The sequence below is a fragment of the Sciurus carolinensis genome, chromosome 8, assembly GCF_902686445.1.
Source record: "Sciurus carolinensis chromosome 8, mSciCar1.2, whole genome shotgun sequence".
NCBI classification, from domain to species: Eukaryota; Metazoa; Chordata; class Mammalia; order Rodentia; family Sciuridae; genus Sciurus; species Sciurus carolinensis.
Window position 1 is genome coordinate 101,274,847 of NC_062220.1, and position 23,092 is coordinate 101,297,938.

The following is a 23,092-nucleotide window of genomic DNA, read 5'->3' on the forward strand; positions in this document are numbered from 1 at the left end:
AGTCAGATGAGCAGGTAAGAAGCAGCAAATACTCCTCAATCTGCCAAGAGTTGCACAGATATTAAGGAATCATCAAACAAGCAAATATTAGCCAGAGATTTTACAAATTACATCCAATACAGCCCTGCCAGTGGCACCTATCTTCTATCTGCATTTCTGACCAAATTCTCGTGTCCACATTTCTCCCATTATGTTCATAGCACATTTGTGTCTGACCTGGATTCTTGCAAAGTCTCCCAGCTTCCTTCCTTGCCTTCCCTTTGGTTTGTTCTCAAACCAGCATCCAGACCCTAGCTGTTCAATGCCAGTCAGATAATACTACTGCCTGCTCAGAGCTCTCCAGCGACTTCATACCTGGCTATCTGTGAACACTAGAATCTTACCAATGAACTGGCCCCCATTTCAGTTCCAACTTTGTTCCTGGCTGTTTTCTCCACATTCCCTTCACTCTGGCCACACTGGTATCTTTACAGGAAGTACTCTCTCATCTCACACCTTTGTCCTTGCTCTTCCTGTTCCCAGAATGCTCTTTCCTTGGACATTCGTGGCTACCTCCTTTTCTTCATTCAGGTCTCCACTCAGTCTCCTTATCTTCGATGCTCTTCCTGTAGACTCAGTGAAATTTTCATCTCCTGTTCACACCTGAACATTCATTTCTCATTTGTTGTTTCTTCTTAAACTTTCCCACTCTCTGACATGTGCATTTACAGATTAATTGTGTTTTCTGTTGCTCCCTACTCTCAAATATGAGTTGAGCTCTGCAGCCAGGGATGGTAGTCTGTGTTGTTCACTAACATGTTGCCTCATCCATGTGCCTAGTGTGTGCCTGGTCCTCAACAAACACTTGTTGAATGTACAAATGAAATAAAAGCTCCCTCCATGTGAGGCCCCCACCTAATAAAGAAAAAATTAGGGTAGGTCTCACTTTATGGGTCCCTGTGTAGGCTCCCTACATCTGATATTGTTGACTGGAATTAGGTGATACCCAATAAATTGGGCCTAATCAATGGTCCAGAGCCAAGTTTTGGCTATGTTACAGATACTTCTCACTTACTCCAAGGTTACATCCCAATAAACCCATCCTAAGTTGAAAATATGGTTAAGTTAGAAAATGCATCTACTACACCTAACCTTCCAAGCATCACAGCTCAGCAGCACAGTGTACCATGAGGCATTAGTTGTATGCCCTTGTGACTGAGTGGCTGACTGGGAGCTGTGGTTCACTGCCCACCATCACCAGAGTATCAGACTGCCTATTCAGAGCCCAGGAAAAGATCAAAGTTGAAAATTCAAAATATGGTTTATACTGAATGTTTACTTTCACACTATCTTACAACTGAAAATGGTCAGTCAAATCATTTTAAGTCAGGATGTCTGTAGGCCCTTCCAGACCTGGCCACAGTCTGCCTGCAGTGAGAAACCCAGGGCTGTCAATCCAGGGCCAGAAGAGTCCTCACCTGAAACTGGTAAAGTCACCTGCAAGGGAATCCAGAACTCCACCCCGGGGATCCTGCAGGAAGAGGTGGGATCATTCCATGGGCTCCTTACCTGGGGTGCACTTTCCAGAGCCCTCCTTGATTCAGTGGTGTGGCTACAGGCAAAGGGAATATGGCTCCCCCTAGAGGGGGTGCAGGTAAGACCCTGCCTCCCTGTCTGAACCCCAGACCAGAAACCCTGTTTAAGGACAATACCAGGGGATGAATATGAGACAGATAAAAAGATTCTGGAAGACAGGAGAAGGGAATAGGGGACTATTATTTTTCTAAAATGCAGATAAGAAAGGCATTTTTTGACCCAAACCCATAATTTCAGAAAACATTTTAAATTCTTTGGAAAGAAAAAGAAAATGTGGGTACATGTTTTCTTGTCCCTTTCACAACATCTGTAAGATGCCTCAATTTCTCCATCTGTAAGTTGTAGACAGTAATAGCAACTGCCTTGTGAGATTATTATGAGTTAAGGGTGGGTGTGTGTAAGTAAAGCACTACATAAATAATGGATATTAGTTTTCACCACTGTGTTTCTACTGCCCAAAGTGATGCCAGGCATGTGGGAGATTGTCAGTAAATATTGGATGACTCTGAACCTGCTTAGCTAAATAATAACCCCTTGCCTCCCTAAGACTACAAGCAAACTCCATCTCAAAGATAACTGGTGACAGATTTTGGAAGTCGAGGCAGAAATGCAGTTCAGCAGTCTTCCCCCCCCACACACACACACCACTTGAAGCATGAAAGACAGCTGGATAGGACCTGTTTGTTGTCATACCCATGACGGGAAAGGTAAACGAGGTACTGAAACCAGTAGAAACAAGCCCCCATTCGCTGAGGGCACAGTTAAGCCCATATGTTTTGCATAATTCTGCCTCATCATATTGCTTATTGTACAAGGAAAATGTTTTGATAGTCTGTCACAGAAATCTGTTTTTAATGAAAACACCCTAGGATCAGCTATTATTCTTAGAAGACAGCTTTGTTGTGGAGTTATTCAAGTATGGAGCTCTATTATGAGTGTTTCCCCATCACAGATGTACTTTGGATGGAACATGAAGGTTACAGAAAAAAGCAAACAGCCCTGGGCTGAGCAGCAATAAATCACAGCCTTGGAAGGGATGGAAGTAGAGAGGAGGGGCCTTCGCTCTTGGCTACAGCACTGGTCCCGGGATGAGGGCTGCCTGGGAACTGTCCAACCAAGGCCTCTCCACCTTGGCTCAGTTTCACTCTTCATTCTGACATTGTCCCTCTGCTGTTCAAAATTGGAGTCTGAGGGGGTTGGGGCTGGGGCTCAGTGGTAGAGTGCTCACCTAGATTGCATGAGGTACTGGGTTCCATCCTCAGCACCACATAAAAATAAAATAAAGGTATTATTATATATATATAATTGGAGTCTGAGGACTAAGATGCTGGGGAGGAGAAAGTTGCAGGCACAGGCAGTCATATTTATGTTGCCTGGTCATGGAATTGGAACTGTCCCTCAAAGAAAAACTGGTCATCTTCAGAACCAATCATTCCAGAGTAAGGATAGGTTCCTCAAGATGAGAAGAAAATATCAAATGGGAAGTTTAGGGAACTTTGAAGTTTAAGGTCAAGTCATCTTTATTTTCTAGCTGTGTGCTGTTTAATCAGACATGATGGAGAAATAGATACATAAATGAAAATTCAAAATAAAATTCATGAATAAAATAAATAGTTTTAAAAGAATAACCCACTAGCTATGCTGCTAAGTCAGTTCTCTTCAAATAAAGTATGACCAGTTTGTCAAAGCCATTCTTTTCTTTAAATTTAAGTGAGATGATCTACAAAAGCGAAGGGGTCTGAGAGAGAATTTGGGAGGCATTGTAAGTCATTACTGACACAAAAGGATTCTATACTAATAGCATCCTATTGGATCATGAAGAGATTACAAAAAAAAAAAAAAACTCAATGACAATAATACCATAAGGTCAAATGATAATAAATTTTGACATCTTTGAAAAATTTAAATGAGATCAAGATGAGGGACTGGAAGAAAATAGACAAAACCAAACCAGTCATATCCCCAAGAGTGCTGGTGGATTCTCTGTCACAAAGTTGAAAACAGGAGAATGAGAACATCCAATGAGAAACCAGACTAGCATTTTTCCAGCATGCTGTCTATGCTGGTTATCACCTGATGAATACTAGCTGTGGCACCAATACCCAGGGGAAGACCTAGCGAAACAGACTCATAAATGTAAAGAGTTCTTGGAATTTCACAAGAATACTTTTATTAAATTAGCAAATGTAATTTTCCTATCTCTAAGAAGAAAAAAGTTTAATTCCTATTCAAAACTCATGCAACTAAGCTTAATTTGTCCTTCCAAGGAGGTCTTGTGCAGTACATTTGGAATTACCCACATGTGTACATGAATGTGCAGGTTATTCCTTCTTCCATGTACCAGGTTGGTTAGTCCATCAGCCAAGATTTATCAGATGGAGACCACTGGGCCAGGGTCCTTGCATCATAAAAAAAAGGAAGTTACCATGATTCAGAAAAAGTTTCTTTAAAAATGTGTCATCTTTTATATATTTCCTATTCCATGAATGATGTTGATGTCTTCCTCAAAAGTCCACCACTTATCAAATGGAAGGTTGAATAAAAAACGAGGGAAGCTAATCAGCAAAATGTATAATTTGCAAGATAAAGCTAATTTTTTAATGCTTTTTGTTATTTGGTTTCTAACTTTAGTTCATTTGGGTATGGGCAGATCAATAGTAGCCTAGGAGGAATATCTGCTTTATTCAATTTTTTAAAAATCACACTTCTGCTCAGGTGACCTAGCAGTGGTGGCAGAGCACCAGGCCACAGAGGTAATATTGCTACCTGTCAACACTGACCACTAATGACTAGAAAGGATGCCAGGAACTCCCAGGTCTGAAGCAGGGATGTGGCAGCCAGGACCTATCGAGGAGTGTCTTTGTGAAGGACTGAGTCTTGAGAGGCTGACCCAACTCTCCTGTCACTACTCTGCAAGTGTCTTTAAAGCTATCCCTTCCACTTGACTTTGCTGCTGCTCTGTGCAGTGGCTCCAAGAGGGTTTCCCCAAGGGTCAGAACCACTTAGTCTAGAAGAGAAACCAAACAAAGTTTCCACTTGTGGAATCAAAATAATTGTCTGCTCTTAATTTGTTTACAAAGTAAAGCTTTGTTGATCCCTAATACTGTCACTTGTCATTTCTTGGGGTTTCCAAATCTTTGCTCTCATTCACTGCAGTCAGGCTGGCTCCCACGTGGCAGAATTGAAGAGCTATGCAAATCTGTGAAACCGAAGATGGACTGAAGGCAGGGAGTAGAAGCACTCACATGGTTGCTTTCACAGAGACGGACTGCTTGATCCCCATCTGATTCCTAATTACCTTGGGCTCTATTTCTGCTGGAAGAAGGTCCCACCTGGGTCTTGCTTGGTAGGGTGGTGTAAGATTTCAGATTTTAGAACTCGACCCTTTTTTTTAATCACTATTCACTTTATAAAGTCTCCACTTGTGCCTCTTATTCTTTTTTTCCAGAGTCAGGTTTTGCAGCTAAACAATTAGTAAACTGTTTAAAAAAAAAAAACTGTAAAGCAAAATATACAAGATACACAAGTATCCCCAGTGCTAAATCCTGAATAGATAAGATCTAATTTGAATGGTCTTTTTTTGTTTGTTCTATTTAGTTATACATGACAGCAGAATGTATTTTGATTCATTGTACACAAATGGAGTACAACTTTTCATTTCTCTGGTTGTACACAACAATATAGTCACACCATTCGTGTAATCATACATGTACATAGGGTAATGATGTTTGTCTCATTTCACCATCTTTCCTTCCCCCTACACCCCCTTCCCCTCATTTCCATCTACACAATCCAAAGTTCCTCCCTTCTTCCCTTACTTCCCACCTCCCATTATGTATCAGCATCCACTTATCATAGAAAACATTTGGCCTTTGGTTTTGGGGGATTGGCTTACTTAGCATAATTTTACATTAGCATAATTTTCTCCAACGCCATCCATTTACCTGCAAATGCCATAACTTTATTCTTCTTCACCATTTGACCCAGTTATCCCACTCCTCGACCTATACTCAAAGGACTTTAAATCAGCATACTACAGTGACTCAGCCATATCAATGTTTATAGCATCTCAATTCACAATAGCTAGATTGTGCAACAAATCTAGATGCTCTTCAGTAGATGAATGGATAAAGATACTGTGGTATGTATACACAATGAATGGTCTTTCCCCACACACACACCTCTTCTACTACTTTCCCAGTGTGTGGGTGTATGTGGGAAGTGGAGAGAACTAGGCTTAGGACAAATTCAACTGAAGTCTTATTTTATATATTCTAAAATCTAGACTATGACTTCCTCAAGGTTAGACGGGTCATTCATTGCTCATCACATTCTCATGGACCTAGTGAGCACGCCCTTGTACCAGGCTCTGTGCTAAGTGCTGAGGATGATAGCTCCCATCCCAGAGAATGCTGAATCCACTTCATAAGACAGACATTAAACAAATAGTTATATAAATAGTTCATTAGAATTAGTTTTAAAACTGTCCAAGTACTATAGGCTACTATTCCTGTACTCTGTCATGGGATGGAGGGTCCAGCTGAGGCTGAGGACTGGAGATTATGGCAGAGAAGGATTGAGAGGAGCTGCTGTCACGTGGAGGGAGAAGCACTGTAAGATTTCCAGCAAAGACTGAGTATCATGATTGGGAAGGAGGGAAGCAACCGTGAGCCTGGAGAGGAGATCCATTTTGCATATTTGTATAAAACAGTCTCAATTCTGCATTTGGTGGAACTTCAATGTAAAGGAAGTAAGAAGCCACTAAAGCAAGGAAGTGTCACAATCAGGTTTCTTTTTCTTTTCTTTTTTTTTAAGTTTTATGTCATTGTAAAGAATGTATCTAGGGCAAAAATGAAGATGGAGGAACCAGTTAGAATTGATTGGAATTAAATATGAGGCAGAGGCTTGGATCATGGTGGAGAAGGCACAAATGGTGAGAAGCAGATGAATTGTAGAATGATTGAGAGGTAGTGGCAGGTGAACTCAGTGTTTAGTTGAACAAAAAGGATGGTCTTTGGGAGAAAGAGGAGTTGCAGTGGCTTTCCTTGTTCCTGACAGGGAATTCTGAGCGGGCGGAAGAACTCTTACTACATCCTTTAGGAGAAGATCTGGTGTGAAGATAAAGATCCTGAGTTAGTTTGGGGTGTCTGTGAGATGTCCAGTGGGTGGGTGTTGGGTCTGGACTTCAGATGAGCACTCTGAGCTGCCACAGACATTTGGGAGTTGCCTGTGTTCAGATGGTAATGGAGGCCATGGCAGGAATACAGGTCTCCAGTGTGAATATTTGAGAATCTGAGGGCCTCCAATGTGGAAATGTTGAGCGAGAAGGAGGCTCCAAATGGAGCAGGCCTGAGATCACCTAAGAAGCAGTTGCCATGATTGGGCAGGAGAGTGGAGGAAGAAAAGTTGTATGGCATCCATCACTGCCAAGATACCCAGAAGAGCCCACCATGGTATTGAGCACAGAGCTTTTACATGGGCACTGAATTCTCTCTCTCTTTCCCCTACTCAAGTCTGCTCAGATCAGGAGTTGAGAACATAAACTCTGCACCCAGAATGCAAGCTTGCTACTAGTTTCTTACACAAACTCATCTGTCAGCAAGGCTTCAGGTTTCACGGGAGTTTTGGATTGCTGACATCATACACTGCATTTTCTGGAATAAGACCATATTGACTACATTCATGGAAACTTTGTCTTCAGAGGAAGATGAAGTTATGACATAAGAATAAACACTTGTGATCCAAAATGACACATAGACCAAGAGGACCCTCAGCGATATCATTAGCCATGTTCCTGTGCCTGCCTGGCATCTCTGTTCAAGTCCTTTACGCTAATTTTTGGCTAATGGTTGCTAAAGTGCTCATGGTGTGATCATGATGCCAAGCTGATTGACTTTGGGGATAGTCAGGGTTCTACTGGACAATTTATGTATGGGAATGGTACTCCCTCTTAAGTCTTTCATGTCTGAGTAAGTCCCTGAGTGAATAAAGCTGCTGAGATAAAGTTAATGTTATTTTCGGCAGTTTAATTTGAGATTTGGTTCCTTTGCGGTGAGGGGGTCTTATGAGTGGAGCATATCTGAGGATGCTCTTATGTAGTTTTCTCAGACAGTGTGGAAGAACAGAACTTCCCCTCCCCCACAATCCCCCATCCCCTCCTTGTTCACTGAAAAGGGAAACAAATTTTTTCTATGCCCATGATTCTTACTCCTAAAGTTAAAATTTTAAATCCCAAACAAACTATTTATGGCATAGATTAATATTGTTTGCTACGTTTTATCAAAATGAGTATGATTCTTGGTTGACCTTTTCCTTTTGTATGCCTGTATTGCCCAAGTCTAGTGTCTTGGTGGGGGCGGGGGGAGCAATGTTCTTTGTGTGGGTAATGTCACTGATTTTCTTTGCTTGGGATACACGCTAAGTTAACCTCGTTGAACTCTTCCCCAGGAATTGATGCGCGTACACGTGGTGGGTCATTATGCTGCTGCACCTGTGTAGTGTGAAGGTCAGTGTGCTTTTCTGATTATAAGAAACCATCCATGTCATTCCATTATAAACCCACTCCACTCATAATGGAATGTGCCTCAGACCAGAGCCTATTGGGGTGGCCCAACCCAGAATTACCTCAAGTGCAACCCAGACATTTGAAATCCATCACCCACCCTTCCTGCCACCTGCATCCCCCAGAATTTGACCGTGGTACATTCTGAGATGATGTTCTTTGCATGTCAAGTCCCTCTTGTGTGATGTGAACGTACTGTTGTCACAAGTGAATTTGTACTAATGCTTGATGATGATCCTTCCAAAATTACAGCTGAGAGCTCCCCTGGGATATGGGTAATTACCTTACAGTTAATATGGACACACAGAAATGCACCTTGAGACTAAAGCAGCAATTTATCCTCCTAACTCAGAGTCAGATCCCTCAGGAGGTTGCTGGGTCAGTAGAATGGGTCCATCGCCTCCTTTTTTTTAAATTTTCTGTCTTTCCCTGAAAAATGCTTTCCCTCAGTTCCCCCTCAAACTTTCCTGCAAGTCCTCTCCTTCCTGTGTCTCAGTCTTACTTGTGGTGACAGCCCTGGTTTACAAGAATCTCAACTCACATTTACCCTGTGCTGTGCATCACGGTTTGTGCTGCATGCTGTCCCTGCGAGCTGCTCTCCTGAGAGGTAGGTATAATGATTTTTCCCATTTGAAGTTTGAGAGAGCTGGGCTGCCGAGGCTGGAGTCGCTGCTCCAAAGTTTCCCAATTGGTAAGTGAAGAGCAGGGATTCAACTGTGGTTCATGGGTCTGAGCTAGAATCCCCACCCACTGGGCCCTTGTACTGCTCTGGTTGTATTCCCTCAGCCAATCCTTAAGTGAGATTTTTGTTTTTAAGAAAGTGTAGAAGGAAATGAGAGGGAGCAGGGTATGAAAGATGATGGAATGAGACCGACATCATTGCCCTATGTACATGTATGATTGCATGAATGGTATGAATTTGCATTGTGTATAACCACAGAAACGAAATGATGTACCCCATTTGTGCATGGTGAATCAAGGTGCAGTCTGTAAAAGATTTAAGAAATAAATAAATCATTTTTTAAAAAAAGAAAGTAGACCCACCCGGAAAGATTTAATGAGTTAATGAGAGAGAGAGGCAGGGGTGAGGATTGGGGGAGAAGTGGTGTGAAGTGGAAAGAAGTATAAATGAGTTTAAGAGAATGTTAAAGAAGGCTTAGAGGAGGGGCTACAGACTATGAACATCTTTAAATATACAATAAAGTGTAGATAGTTGTATTTAAGAAAAAATAAAAGCCCACATGTGCATAGCACTTTCCAAATTTACTAAGCATATTCACATGCATATCCAGCTAATCCTTGCAACAACCCCACAGAAAAAAAAATAGGAAGCTCATGAGTGTCTTGGTACTGGGCAGCTGACAGGCCACACTCACATAGACCACTTCTCTGCCACAGGGCACAGCTGCCAACTCACACAGAGGGCAACATTTTTCATCAGTAAGTTCTGACTAGTGCACCTAGGGAGTCAGCATTGTATGTGTCAGATTCGGGAAGCATTAAATTAGTACCTAGACCTGTGCTGCCAAATGTCCAGGGATAGGCTTAGCACAGTAACTTTAAATCCCTCTTAACCCCATTTGTGGTGCTCCCAGGAGCCACCTCCTCTGTGGCATTGTCACATGTCGGAGCTCAGCAGAGGCTCTGTTGTGATCAGCTTACTCAGCTCCCTGCATCCCCATCTTCCCCATTTGATTTTCTCAGTCTCCCCCAGTGCATAGCACTTTAATCTCTTTGCATTCCCCCATGGAGTTCTACTTTTTTTTTTCTTGCACTGTAAAGATCCAGTAAGAAATATTTTTTTTAAATACCAAGTAGCTCTTTCAGAGGTGCCTCCCTGTTTTCTTTCCAGGACTACAGTCCTAAGGAAGTTAGGGCTTCTCAGTCCTAGAGAATCTTACCCCAGGTACCTCTTCATATATAAACGTCTCCTTGAAATGAAACTCTTTGAACCCAACAGCAAAACTAAGTGTACATAAAGGTTTACACAGGCAACTTTATTCAACAATCCAGAAAACACAGTGACTGAATACATTCCCTTGCCTTTGATGTGAACTCTCACCAAGTAACAAGAGACCGAAGAACAATCTCAACTGGTGCCTCCAAACTAAGTCCTTGTGAGGACTTAATCTGTGAAACACAAACATAACCATAGCCCCCTAGGAACCTAAAACATTAAGATATAGCAACCTAAGTTCTAGTTTCTAGAAAGGTCAACACCAACTCTTTGCCCCAAGCCCTACACGATAATGGAAATCTATGGCCCCACAATTTTTGTGTTTTAGCTTATATCTTCAAAACTGAAAATGATCCCAAGGTTTTCTATACCTTTCTAATATTTTCTAAAAAGATTCATCACACTCTGTTGGTTTGCAACATTACTACTGAACTGATAAAAATATCTAGAAATGATCTAGGGGTTATTCAATTGGTCAGTTAATGTATTCACACTTATCAACCTCTGGAATGATCCTCAGTAGAATGAATGCTCATCACTGAAAGAGGTCTAAACAAGGGCTAATTTCATGCTACTACCACTGGCTGTCAACCAGAGGTACATGCAAACTATAACTTTGGAGCCTTTAATGAATTCAGTTGAGAGTTACTGCCTAAAAATGATGGTAATGAAGCTTCTGTGTATCTGTGAATAAGGGAATAAAGAAGAAATTTGTGCTGTAGATTTTTTGTGCTACAAAGAAAAGGATTTCATTGCTCAGTGATGGTTTTCTGAAGCCTGTCAAAGGTCCTTTTCAGGAAAACAAAACAAAGCATTGGGTCTCTTGCATTACAATGACTAGCATCTCTGTGTTGGATCCTCTGGGAAATAGATGCTGGTTTTGCAAGATAAAAGTAATGTCTGTGAAAGAGAAAGTGGGGAGGGAGGCTTGTGCAGAGGGCTGCAGCCTCATGGACCCTCAGGAGTAAAGACTGACTGTTCAGAAACACTGAGGTAGACCTGAAGGAATTGGCAGCTCTCAGCTGACAGTCTCCTAGAGACTGGGCAATCAGTCTTTTCCTAAAGGGGGTCTGAGCAACTCATCTCCTTGCCTGCCCTACTCTCCAAATACTTGAGAAAATCAGTTCTTCTGGACTTTTCAGAATTTGGCTAGAGTAGCTGGAGTATGGAGGTTAACACCAAGATATAGTCCTTTTTTGGAATTTGTTGCCCAAGTAGAGGGATGAAGCAACAGGAATGGAAACAATAGAGAGAAAAGATGACTCATTTCATTTCTTTCTATATTAGGTAATATGATAGATGCAAGACTTGGCAAAAGGGGGGCATTAAGATTTGTGGAGCCAGGAGAGGTGTTGTGTGCCTGTAATTCCAGTGGCCCGGGAGGCTGAAGCAGAAAGATCATGAGTTCAAAACCAGCCTCAGCAAAAACAAGGCTCTAAGTAACTCAGTGAGACCCTGTCTCTAAATAAAATACAAAATAGGGCTGGGGATATGACTCATTGGTCGAGTGCCCCTGAGTTCAATGCCTGGTACCAAAAAAAAATTCGAGGGATGGTAAAAATTTCTCATGTAGAAAGTAATGCCCAGAAAGATTTGCATCATACAAGATTACCCAGAGGCAGTGGGGCTCAGGTAGGGCCCCAGGCTCTACTCCACTTGATGTTTGCTGTGGTCACATGCTCCCTCTCCTGATGTGGGATATTCCTTGTCAATTAATTTTCCCTGAACCCAAACCACACAATACAGGAAGTCTCTGGTTACATGACTTTTGTGTTCTTTTTAAAATCTTCCTAACTGAAAAGAATCCTAGGGTTTCCTACCTTTTACCCCACCCCACCATGTCTTCAGTTTAGATATGACCTCCATCTAGAAGGTATTCGTAGGCAACAGTATGGATCCTCCGGCATCTGGAGCCCACTGCCACTTCCCTAAACATCCATTATATCTCTTTCTTGCTTTTAAACTATAATGTCATCTAAGCATAAATGACCAAGTCATCAGAAACCCTTAGTCCAATCCCACCACTTGTCATTGACACCAATAGAAAATCGGCACCTTATTAGATCTCTACACTTATTGATCAGGGACATCATTTGAAAGACTGACTTTTACCCCTGCCTCCTCCTCCCACTTCTCTCCTCATCATCATTGTTTAATGTTCCAGGTTTCTGGGCCCCTGTATTGCAATAACTACTGAAAATAGGTGATAAATGTCCCATCATGGGAAGCCACAACTCTAGACCCCACAGAGGTAGGGATCCCCTCTACTCTTCTCCATTCCCTGCTTGGAACTCAGCTTTCCTGGACTAGGGGAGATAAATAGTGTAGTCCAGCACTGCCATGGGCAAGCTGAGTCATGCCCTTGGCAGGGTCAAGGAACCACCACAAGGAGACCAGTAACTTTAGGTGAGTTTCCTTTGGGGGCTGCTTGCCCTCTGCCTGGTGCTGCCCCCTCTTCACCTTCCCCAGACTCAGATCATCTGGAGATCCTCTGCCTGATTCCTAGGATAATTCTGCCACCAATATTTTCCCATCAGGAAGCAGCAATCTCAGCACAGAAATAAAACTGTCCTGCTGACTTGCTCACAGCCTGTCCCAGTAACAGTTCCAGAGCGTCATCCTGACGCAGCACCCCTGGAGGACCATGCCATGCAGGCTGCCAGCCTTTCTGTTAACCAGGCCCAGCAGGACCAGAGCCGCGAGCACAAATCAAGGCCATGGCCATTGAACAACTTCTGAACCAGCTCTTTAAGAAGGTGCTCTTGTTTTGAATACATGATCTGTCCTGTTCTTTCAAAGTAAGTGCTTTTATAAAGGGCCTGGACTGTCCTTTTAAACATACATACTTTTTCTCACTTAAAGGGAAATGTATTTCTGTGTAGAAACAGAGAAAGGTAGAAGAGGAGACTTTGTGTGGAATTCAAGGCTTGCTTTAAACTGGGGCATTGCATTACATAGCTATTTTGTTCAGGAAGCATGTGGCAGAAAACATTTGTGTGTAGCTAAGTGTCTTAAGCTTTGTTTATTTTCAATACTGTAGAATGAGTGATTTTGTTCAAGCAAAGGAGTTTTAGTTTTATATGCAGTCACAGATGCCTCTCCCCTTATATTGCTGGATTTTGAGCTCACATTTTTCTTTTTCAGCAAGAACTAAAAGTTCCTCTGCATTGGGTTATTTTTCTTTTTCTTTTTCTTTTCCTTTTATTTTTGTTTTTCTCCTCATGCCCATTTGCATTGTGCAGAATTCTTAGAGAACACAGCATTGCTAGTGTTCTGCTGCAGTCTCAGTATAGCACTGGATGTCAGCAGATACAGTTCTGAGTCTGTTTGCTCAGCTCTGCTTTCTTAATGCAGTTTCTTGCTTTACAAGATTTCAAGCAGTAAGCCAATATTTTCATGATCAGAGCTGAATATATATACCATGGATGGATATGTATATATTTTCCTTTTCCTCTTGCAGATTGTTTTTTTTTAATAATAAAGTACAAAGAAGTACAAAGTAAAATCAATTCAGGAGTATTTTATTCTCCTTAAAATTTTTTTGGGGGGGCAAATTATCCTGGGACTCTGGTCCAAAGCTGCTTCTTGAACTACTAGGAATTAGATGTCCTACCCTGGAATCAGGGCCTGTGTCTCTGCTCAGCCTGGTTTGCATTTTTAGATGGAGACATGGACTAATTCATTACTCAACTCAGCAAATATTTGTTGAGTATTTACTATGTGCCAGACATAGTTGAGATGTTGGGGGCACAGCTCAGAACAAACTGGTCTCTGTTTTCAGGGAGATTTCCTTCTAGTTGAGGGGGAAGGATGTCAGAAGATGAAAAACACAAATCAGTGTAGAATGACTTTACAAACTGGGAAGTGCTAAGAAGAAAGAGAAAACAGAGTTAAAAGCAAGAGGAGACAAGAGAATGCAGGGTCAGCCTGTATTCACCTGCTCTGCCTTGTAACCCCATCTCTGAACTTGCATAAAAATAAAGTTTAGAGGTCACCAACTCTGTGCTCCCCGTGGAGATAATTTTATTTGGTTCCCAGTGGGAATTTTTTTTCAAATTTGATTTTGTCAATGACTTTACTTAAAAAAACAGATAATTACATATAAAAGTTTTTAATCTTTATTTCTCTTGGGAAAAAAACATCAAAAGTTCTTGCAACTCTGAGCTATAGTTGATTGGCCACAGTTGGTGGGAGCTGAGTGAGGAGGGCCCTATTAAGTCAGAGGGACATATTACCTTTAGGGTGTCATAGTTCCTGCTTGACGCACGCCCTGCTGGCTTCTAGGGCAACACTTGTTTTAGCCTATTTTGACTCCATCTCTATAATCATTCATTTCATCTCCCAGGATAGTGGTATCTCCAGTGCAGGGTTCCTCCTCATTAGATAGGGCCTGTAAATACTTTATCCTCAGGCTTCCTCTCCTAATCATTTTAGAGAGGTTCAACTTTCCTTGAGGGTTGCAAGGAGCTGTTAAGGTGCCAAATTATCCCAGTCAAAGCTAAATCACAGAAGCCATCTGGTCTAAAATGAGCACTGTCCTTTTTTCAGTCCCATAGTGCTTTCACATCCCATTGTGGGATCTGTGACTCGATGTGGATCCACAAAATCTAGTTTATTTTCACTCGTCACAGTCACAGATCTAAACAGCAAAGATGCTCTTGGAGATACAGGTTCATTACACTCCTTTCTGATTAAAACTCAAACCCATTCTCTGATCACTTCATCTTTTCTTCCTGATCCAATTCCACCTACAAAATTCTTCTCAGATACTCCCTTCCCTAAACAGAGTTAGCCAAAGAATAGGTTTATTGTGCTACAACTACTATTTATTTAAATTATATGAATTATATAATGCCATTTCCTGACAAGTAGGGGTATTACCTTAGCAATCACCTGCACAGTGTCATCCGAACTAGGCTGGTGCTCCAGGGGGGACATTCTCTGTGGATCCTTGCTTCACTCCACAAGAATGCCTGCATCCAGCACTATTCTCCTGCTGTCTCAGCTGGGTCAAACAATGTTGGCTCAGAATTAACTTCCAAAGATTTCCAAAGGTCCATCACTGTCATAATCATATCTTCGCAAATCTCCTGATCCTTGCTTAAGTATACATTTTACTTAAACTAATCACCCTTCACTATTCTGTAATAGATAGGAGATTCTTTGCTGTGCAATACCTTCTTTTTGTTGCATGTCTTTATTACAGAAGTGCACCTGAGTATCCTCCACAGCTTTTTTCCTAATCAGTATCCCTGTTAGTGGGAGGTCTTCAGACCCTCACTCCCCAGGGTTGGGCATATTCTTCTGAAAGTGGACCTGGTTTTTTTGTTTTGTTTTGTTTTGTTTTGTTTTGTTGTTTTTTAATAGCTGACTTTGGGATATAGTTGTCTATTCTCAATTTTGACAGCTTTACCATCACCTGGAATCTTGGAAATGTAGACTCTTGAGCCCATTCTAGAAGTGCTCAATCAGTATCATCATTTAAATAAGATTTCCAGGAAATGCATGTTGACATTGGAGTTGGAAAAGCATTATCTTATACCACTGCCCAACCTGGGCCCACTCCCTTGCTTAGATCTCAGTTTCTCATGTAAAACTTCCTTCACCAATGTATCAGTGGCCTTTGATCATTGGTTATGATCACAATCAAAATATACCCACACATTTTGTAATCTTTATCTTTAGTGGTTAGATTGTTGAGCTATATAGGTAAATGCTACTGTCATTAGCAGCTGACCAGGGTATAAAATATCCTTGGCAGCAGAGTTATTCATAAACACCTAAGTGGTCTTTGGGAGGAGAAACTATTTCACTGTGTAGTTTAACAGAAGAGGATGTGGAAAAACTAAACAGTCAATAAAATAAGTTATTGTTAAATAGACTGTGAATCATCAGTCAGATGAGACAGAACAGTAGTGAAGAGTTGGCACAGAAGTCCAACAGTCAACCTGGGTTGGAGTTCAGCTTTGCTTCTAACTGTGTGATCTTTGGGAAACTAGCGAGTTCAGTCTTTCATAATGCTACCTGCCCAGAAAAATCATCTACAGAGTTTGGAAATCAATTTTCAACTGCTGGAATTTATGGATGGAAACCCTGGTTCAGTAACTTTCTGTTGAGGCATTTACATTTGTGTGTGTGTACAGGTATACTTATCTGAAGCACAGGTAAGTTTGGGAACCACTGAACCATTGATGACTTCATGAAGCTCTTAATTCCCTTTTTCTTGGATGTTGATGGTAACAGAGCAACCTCTTGAATTTTTTAATGAAAAATGATGGCATGAAGGGAAAGATCCTGCCTCATGCCTGACACAGACACTGCTCTATTATTATTGTTGGTGATGATGATGTAGATGATGATGGTGGTGGTGATGATGCATGCTCCATTTATACAACAACTGGACAAGCTCAAGTCTACAAAAGGATTTTTTTTCTGAAATATGAGCCTTGCTTTATATATGAGTCTATTTGGAAGCCCACAAACATAAATTGTCAGAGTAAATCAGATTATTTTATTGTGGCTGCCAGTAGCTCTATACCAGGCATGACTCTGACATTTTAATAATACTGTCTTATGTTTGTTCAGTGCTTTCAGTTTTGTAAGTGCTTTAGTAAACGTCATTCACCTTGACATTCCCTCCATTCCTTCTTAAGAAGCACTCAGCTATCCCATGAACTTAACTTCATTTTGTAGTTGAGGAAACAGACTTAGAAAAGTGAGGTACTTGGTTAAAGCTGTCCACCGAATAACCTGGAGTGAGGTTCAGATTTTGGACTCTGATCTGTACCAACTGCTGCTTTTTCTACCAAAAGTTTGTGTTAAGAGGAATTTCCCAGGTAAATATCCTTGATTGACTGCTATCGAATCTCCCAAGATTAGATTAACAGTGGTCTGGGAAACAACTTTGTTCCTGAGTCTGGCTCCAAGTTAGTCTAATCTCTTTTCAAATCTGAGGAGAGCAAATACAGAGGGTCCTTCTTTCAGTGGAGAATCAATGACCACTGAGGGCAAAATAATGAAGGACTGCTTAGGAAAAAAAAGCATAATTTAAGTAATTGTTAAGATAAAATATGACATGGTCCACTAACCCTGTATAGTAGAACTTGCATCTGCAATTTTTCATAAATTCCCTTAGGTAATTAGTTTTATGGACTATTGCCAGGTGGCATGTTTCCACTTTCCCAACCCTCCTGGAAATATCTGACATAAGAAACAGGCACTCTTATTGGAAAGTAATATCAAGGGATTTAGCAGAATGTACTAGAAAGTACACATAACCATCATTAAGTCAATATACAATGTATTGACACCATACTCACAGGAATATCAACAAAACCCTTCTTACCTCCCCACCATTGTTTTCTCTCAACAGGGGAGCCACTCTCCAGCTCCCCTAGAACCATGATATATGAAAGTACGTGAGGAGTGAAGAGTTTGCTCTCAGCTCCACCTTAGATGAATTATCATCTCTTCTCTCCTCATTTCCATCACTGATCTTATTGCCCAAAGAGATGACCACTCTACTTTTTTGAAAATCATGGACCTTTTTGTAACTGTTACCTATCTAAACTTGTCTCCACATGGGACTCACTGATACACCAGTAGCCCTTTGGTGTCACTGGAAAGAGGTATTTAATTACTTTCTCTAGAGGCCACCATCTTGGCTCACTCCTTGGTATCATGTTTCCTATTACTGACAAACATTCACTTGGTCATTCCTCACTGGAATGCACAGTAGCCTCTCTATACGCTCAGTTCAGTAACTCACTTTTCATTTCTTTACTGCATTGAAGTATGAAAAAGTACAATCACAAGTTTAGAAGAGGAAACATATTGACCTAATTAATCAAAACAATAAATCAGAAGTTAAAACCCCAACTCTCTACTAGTTAAGACTGAGAGCATCTAAAAGCTCAACAGGTGTGCAAAATGTGATCCAAGGAATTAGCCTGTATATGTTGATTCCTCATTTGGAAATCCTACTTCTAAGCAAAGGAATTTTGACATAAAAACAAATGAGGAGTCAAGTCATGTTTTCAGTTACTACATTACCTTATTTTGATAACTTTAGTTACCATTGCATAAAGCAAGATTTATTCAACAAATATGTATTATTCCACATATATTCCCCACTCATAAATATTTGTGGAGTGGATATTCACATTGTGCAAGTGTAGGAATGACTTGATGAACCAAGTATGCCCTGACTGTTCAGGCTTCCAGTCTAGTGAAGGAGAAGAGTCCCTCAAACTATAGCCAATATGGGTAATTGGTCCCAGAGAAGCAGATGTGTAACTTGGGAACTGAAATGCAATTTTATAGTTATAGGTAAGAAAGAAGGATTTATTTTCCTTATTATAAAAGTGATGTCATCTGAGAAAATCTGACCTTATTATTTAATATGAGAAGGTATAGAAGGTATAATAATTAAACAAATTAATGTTTGTCATTTCTAAAATGGTCTTTTTAATCTTTAAAGTATCCTGTTCATTATTTTGCACACTGTAACCTTCAATTAGATAGGATTTTTTTCTGTGGTCAATTGCTCTTCAAGTTATAGCACATTCCACAGTAACTCCTCCTAAATATTTTGAATATCTTCAAGGAAAAGAATAAAGACTGCTATTTGCTTTATCATACTACCCTGAATAGTAAATGTAAAAAGTTACTATGTGAGTCAGAAAGCTACATTTGGCATAAGAAATCTTACTGGGCAGTATGAAAAGGAAGAATTACAGTTCGAGTCATGTGAAAACAGAAATAAAAATGAAAGCCAAAGTAATTTCTCCTGATTAATAATATCATGGTGAAATACTAGAATAATTAATAAGTAGTACATTAGCATAGTGCACACCAAGGGAGTATTCTGTTGAGTAAAAGCTACTTCAATAAAAGAAACATTTCCTAGAACAGAAACTTCTTTTCTTTATCCCCTTCTCTACCAATGGCTTCCCTTCACCAGTCCAACCCTCCCCCAAAAATAAAAGAAAAATGTATATAGATAATGTATTGATAATCATTTATTTTATTCAATTTATGGAAATTCAGGCTAAATATTTTGAATGTCTTCAAGGAAGAGAATAAAGACTACTCAATTTCAACATAAGGTCTAAACATTTTAGAAAAATTGATGTGAAAATCAGTAAACAAAAAGAATGCCTTCTCTTGTCCTGTTCCAGAATGAACAGTTAGTGTTACAATGATTATCATTAGACATTCACTCACCATTTCCACCATCCATTCGTTCTTTGAGGCTTACCTGATCACTATATTAAGTGAGGCCACCCACATGAACGAGACACAAAAATTCACACAAATGCAGCATAAGTGTTCGTGTTCCAAGTTGAGATACTGGAAATTGTTCACAAAAGGTTCTGTGGTCAAGTCAGTTTAAGAAACACTTGGCTAAACAAACCTGATCTCATTTCTTTTTTTTTTTTTTTCAAAAAAAATATGTATCAAGAAGGAGATTTATAGTTGCAGCATTTTCTGGGAATCACCAACTTAAGAGGTAGAACTGGATTCTTTCTTTAAGTTAAGAAGGATGATAATCAGCAAGACAATTAGGATCCATAGGAAGAAGTATGAGATTCAGGTCAGATACTGACACTGATGGTGAAGTTGCAGCAAATCTGTAGTTGAGAGAAGGTGAACAATTCAAATGAACCAGTCTTCTAGACTAAGAAAACTTGATGGGAATCGAATTTATTTGCATTATTAATTGTGATAATATTAATTATTAGTAATAAAAGCACTGTGCTGAGGGTCAATAACTACCAGGAATTTTAGCATAGTGGATAAAGACCATAGGTTCTCACTTTAGATTGTTTTAGATTTATGTACATATTTTACCATTACTGACTTATATGACCTGAGACAAGTTACTTTTACCTCTCTAAGCCTCAATTCATTCATATGTAAATGTAAGTAATAATAACAGTAGCAGTAGTACTCACTGCAAAGAATATTCTGAGGATTGAATGAGATAATGTGGGTGAAGCTCTTATTACATTCTTGGCACATAGCACATTTTCATTAAGTGCTCATCAGTTATTAAATGTTCATTAATCCTCCCCATCTTATGAAGCAGATCTTGTCTTCTCTGTTTTCCAGAAAACAAAACCAAAACTCAAGAAGTACGATAAGATGCCACAGTCACACACATAAAAAGTAGTGGAAATAGAATTCAAACCCAGATTGGTTCAACTTCAAAACCCATGTTTTTTTTTTTTTTCAAGTACCACAACAATAAAATTCAGGGGTATATAGATACCAGTAAATGAGACTAATTATAGACTGCATTTACGGGTAGATCTTGATCAGGAATGTATCAAAAGTGAACTTAGCTAGAGTAGTTGAATGGGTGCTTATACAATGAAGAAAGACTCGGGCTTTTTTGATGTATTGGCACAGGAAAACTAGAAACATCCCACTTGATCTAACAGGAGTTAAGTAATATTGAAAATGGCACATTTACTTGTTAATCCTTCTGTGCTCATAGAGTTGTTGTAGACCTTAGCATAAGTGATTAGCAGAAATGGGTATAGTTTTATGTGTTGGAGTTAGCAGAAGAAATTTATGTGAACTAGATAATGGTTAAATTGCTGAAGTGAAGAATGGTTTCTGTAGGGTGAAAGGTAAGATAGGACTTCCCTACATCTGTCAATGAGAGATGAATTCCTAGTTAAGACTAACTCAGCTCTTAGTGAAATATGAATGACCACTTGTTCACTTTAGCCTCCAGATATAGGAAAAAGTTAGCACTCCATGGGAATGGAGACAATATACTTTAGTCTACATTATCCTTCTGTAAACAATGTCTAATGTACACTTTTTAAAATTATAAAATGTGCAAGGAAGCAAGAAAATTGGAAAAATCAGTAAAAAATACTATCAGTGCAGGAAGTCCCTAAAATGAATCAGGTGTCGGAACTAGTAGAGAAGAATTTTTAAACATCTATTGGAAATATGTTCAAGGACTCTCAAAAAATAAGATAACCAGAATGAATAAATAGATGAAGAATCTCAGAAGAGAAATTGAAACCATAAAAAGAACCAAGTAGAAATTCAAGTATAAAAATAAAGAATGTAGCCAGGTACAGAGGCACATGCCTGTAATCCCAGTAGCTTGGGAGGCTGAAGAAGGAGGATGGTGAGTTCAAAGCCAGCCTCAGCAAAAGCGAGGCACTAAGCAACTCAGTGAGACCCTGTCTCTAAATAAAATATATAGTAGGGCTGGGGATGTGGCTCAGTGGCTGAGTGCCCCTGAGTTCAATCCCCAGTACCCCAAAATAAGTAAATAAATAAAATAAATGATTTGAAGTAATGAATTGGATGAGCTTAACTACAGAATAGAAACTAAAAGAAAGGTTCACTGAACTTGAAGATTAGTTCATAAAAATTGCTCTAACTAAAGCACAGAAAGAAAAATATTGAAAGAAAACTTTATGGACTATCAGTGACATTCAAGTGGTCTAAAATGAGTTATTATAATCCCAGAATGAAAAGAGTCAGAATGTACCAAAAATATATCTGAAAAAATAATAGCTAATTTTAAAGATAGGACTAGAAAACATTAATCTCTAGATCCAGGAATCTTGGTGAGTTCCAAATAGTAGATATACAAATAGCATCATACCTAAGTACATCACAGACAAACCTCTGAAAATAACACGGGGAACAATGGCAAAAAAAAAAAAAAAATACCAACCTTTTATCAGAACATAAAGTTAAAAGGCAATAGAAAGGCATGCTTTATTAAGAAATAGTCTGTGGAGAAATAATGCACCATATTCTGAAGACATGTAAGAGTGAGTATGGCCCAGTCAAGGAGTCAAGGAAAGCTTCTGTAAGAAAATACCAGATGAGCTAAGATTTGAAGGTTTAGATGTTAAGCAGGCACTTTGGAAGATGCTCCACATGTATGCAAAGCTCCTGTGGCAAGAGAAAACATGTTATGATGGAAAAATTGAAAGATATCAATGTTGGTGGAACACAGGGATCAATGATAGGAGCCAGACTAGTATTATAGTTCACAGTGTGCATTTTTGTTTTTATTCTAAAAAAAAGTGAGAGTTAAGCTGCATAAATTAACCAGATTTACATGTTTTTATCATTTAATTTTATTTTATTTATTTTTTCACATCTTTTATTAAGTTCATTACAGTTGTACATAATCATGGGATTTGTTGCTACATAAGATTTGTGTTTTAAAAAACTCCTAAAGTACAAGGTAGAGTAAAGAGAGATCAGAGTAGCTAAAGGGAGACCAGGAGGCTATAGGTGTGATTCAGGTGAGAAATGATGGTGACTTGAACTTCAGTGGTATCAGTGAAGATGGAAAGAGATGGACAGATTTGCTATTGACCTAGTAGATACAAGTGATAGGAAGGCTTAATGTTTGATTGGATATGGGAAATGAGAGAGACAAATATCAAGAACAACTTTCAGATTTTCATCTATCTGGGTGGTTGAAAGGTGCCATTTACAGGTGAAGGAAACTCAGGAGAGGAACAGAAGTTATTTATTTTTACTTCACAAGCTCTTATATGAAACCTATTATGTGTCAAACACTATTCTAAGAAAATTTATACGCCCCTATAACAAAAGTGAGAAACTGGTACTATTTTTATCCCAGTATTTACAGACCAAGAAATTGAGAATCTAAGTAACTTACCCAACGTCATAATTGGTAAATGTTGAGGTAGGTTTGGAAACCAGGAGTCTGACTCTAGGGAGCAATTTCTTGACTGCTACACTGAGTTGCCTATGAAGAAGTATGACAGTGAGTTGCAGGAGACTATTCAAGTGGCTATAGGAACTCGGAATGAGAAGAGATGTCAGGGCTAGGGATTTGAAAGCTATTAGCATAGGAAAGATCAATTTTCTTGATGTAGATAAAATTGCCTTCTTTTCCTTTAAAAAGAGCCTCACATCTAGAGTATTATCTCTGTTGCTATGTTCTGCATAGCATCCCAACATATTCTTTGGATGAGGAA

At 39.7% G+C, this 23,092-nt stretch overlaps 1 protein-coding gene across 4 annotated transcripts in view; it reads left to right on the forward strand.

The window, feature by feature from the left end:
• The window catches only part of Hecw1 (HECT, C2 and WW domain containing E3 ubiquitin protein ligase 1), a 428,371-nt gene that overhangs the window by 111,668 nt on the left and 293,611 nt on the right, over positions 1-23,092 (forward strand). For 3 of the 4 annotated variants that reach the window (XM_047562304.1, XM_047562303.1, XM_047562306.1), the window contains exon 2: positions 8,023-8,080. In XM_047562304.1, the coding sequence (XP_047418260.1) occupies positions 8,054-8,080 (27 nt within the window). In that variant the 5' untranslated portion in view covers positions 8,023-8,053. Of the gene's footprint in view, positions 1-8,022; positions 8,081-12,831; positions 12,893-23,092 lie in introns of those variants that run through there. The other variant, XM_047562305.1, reaches the window with a different exon arrangement.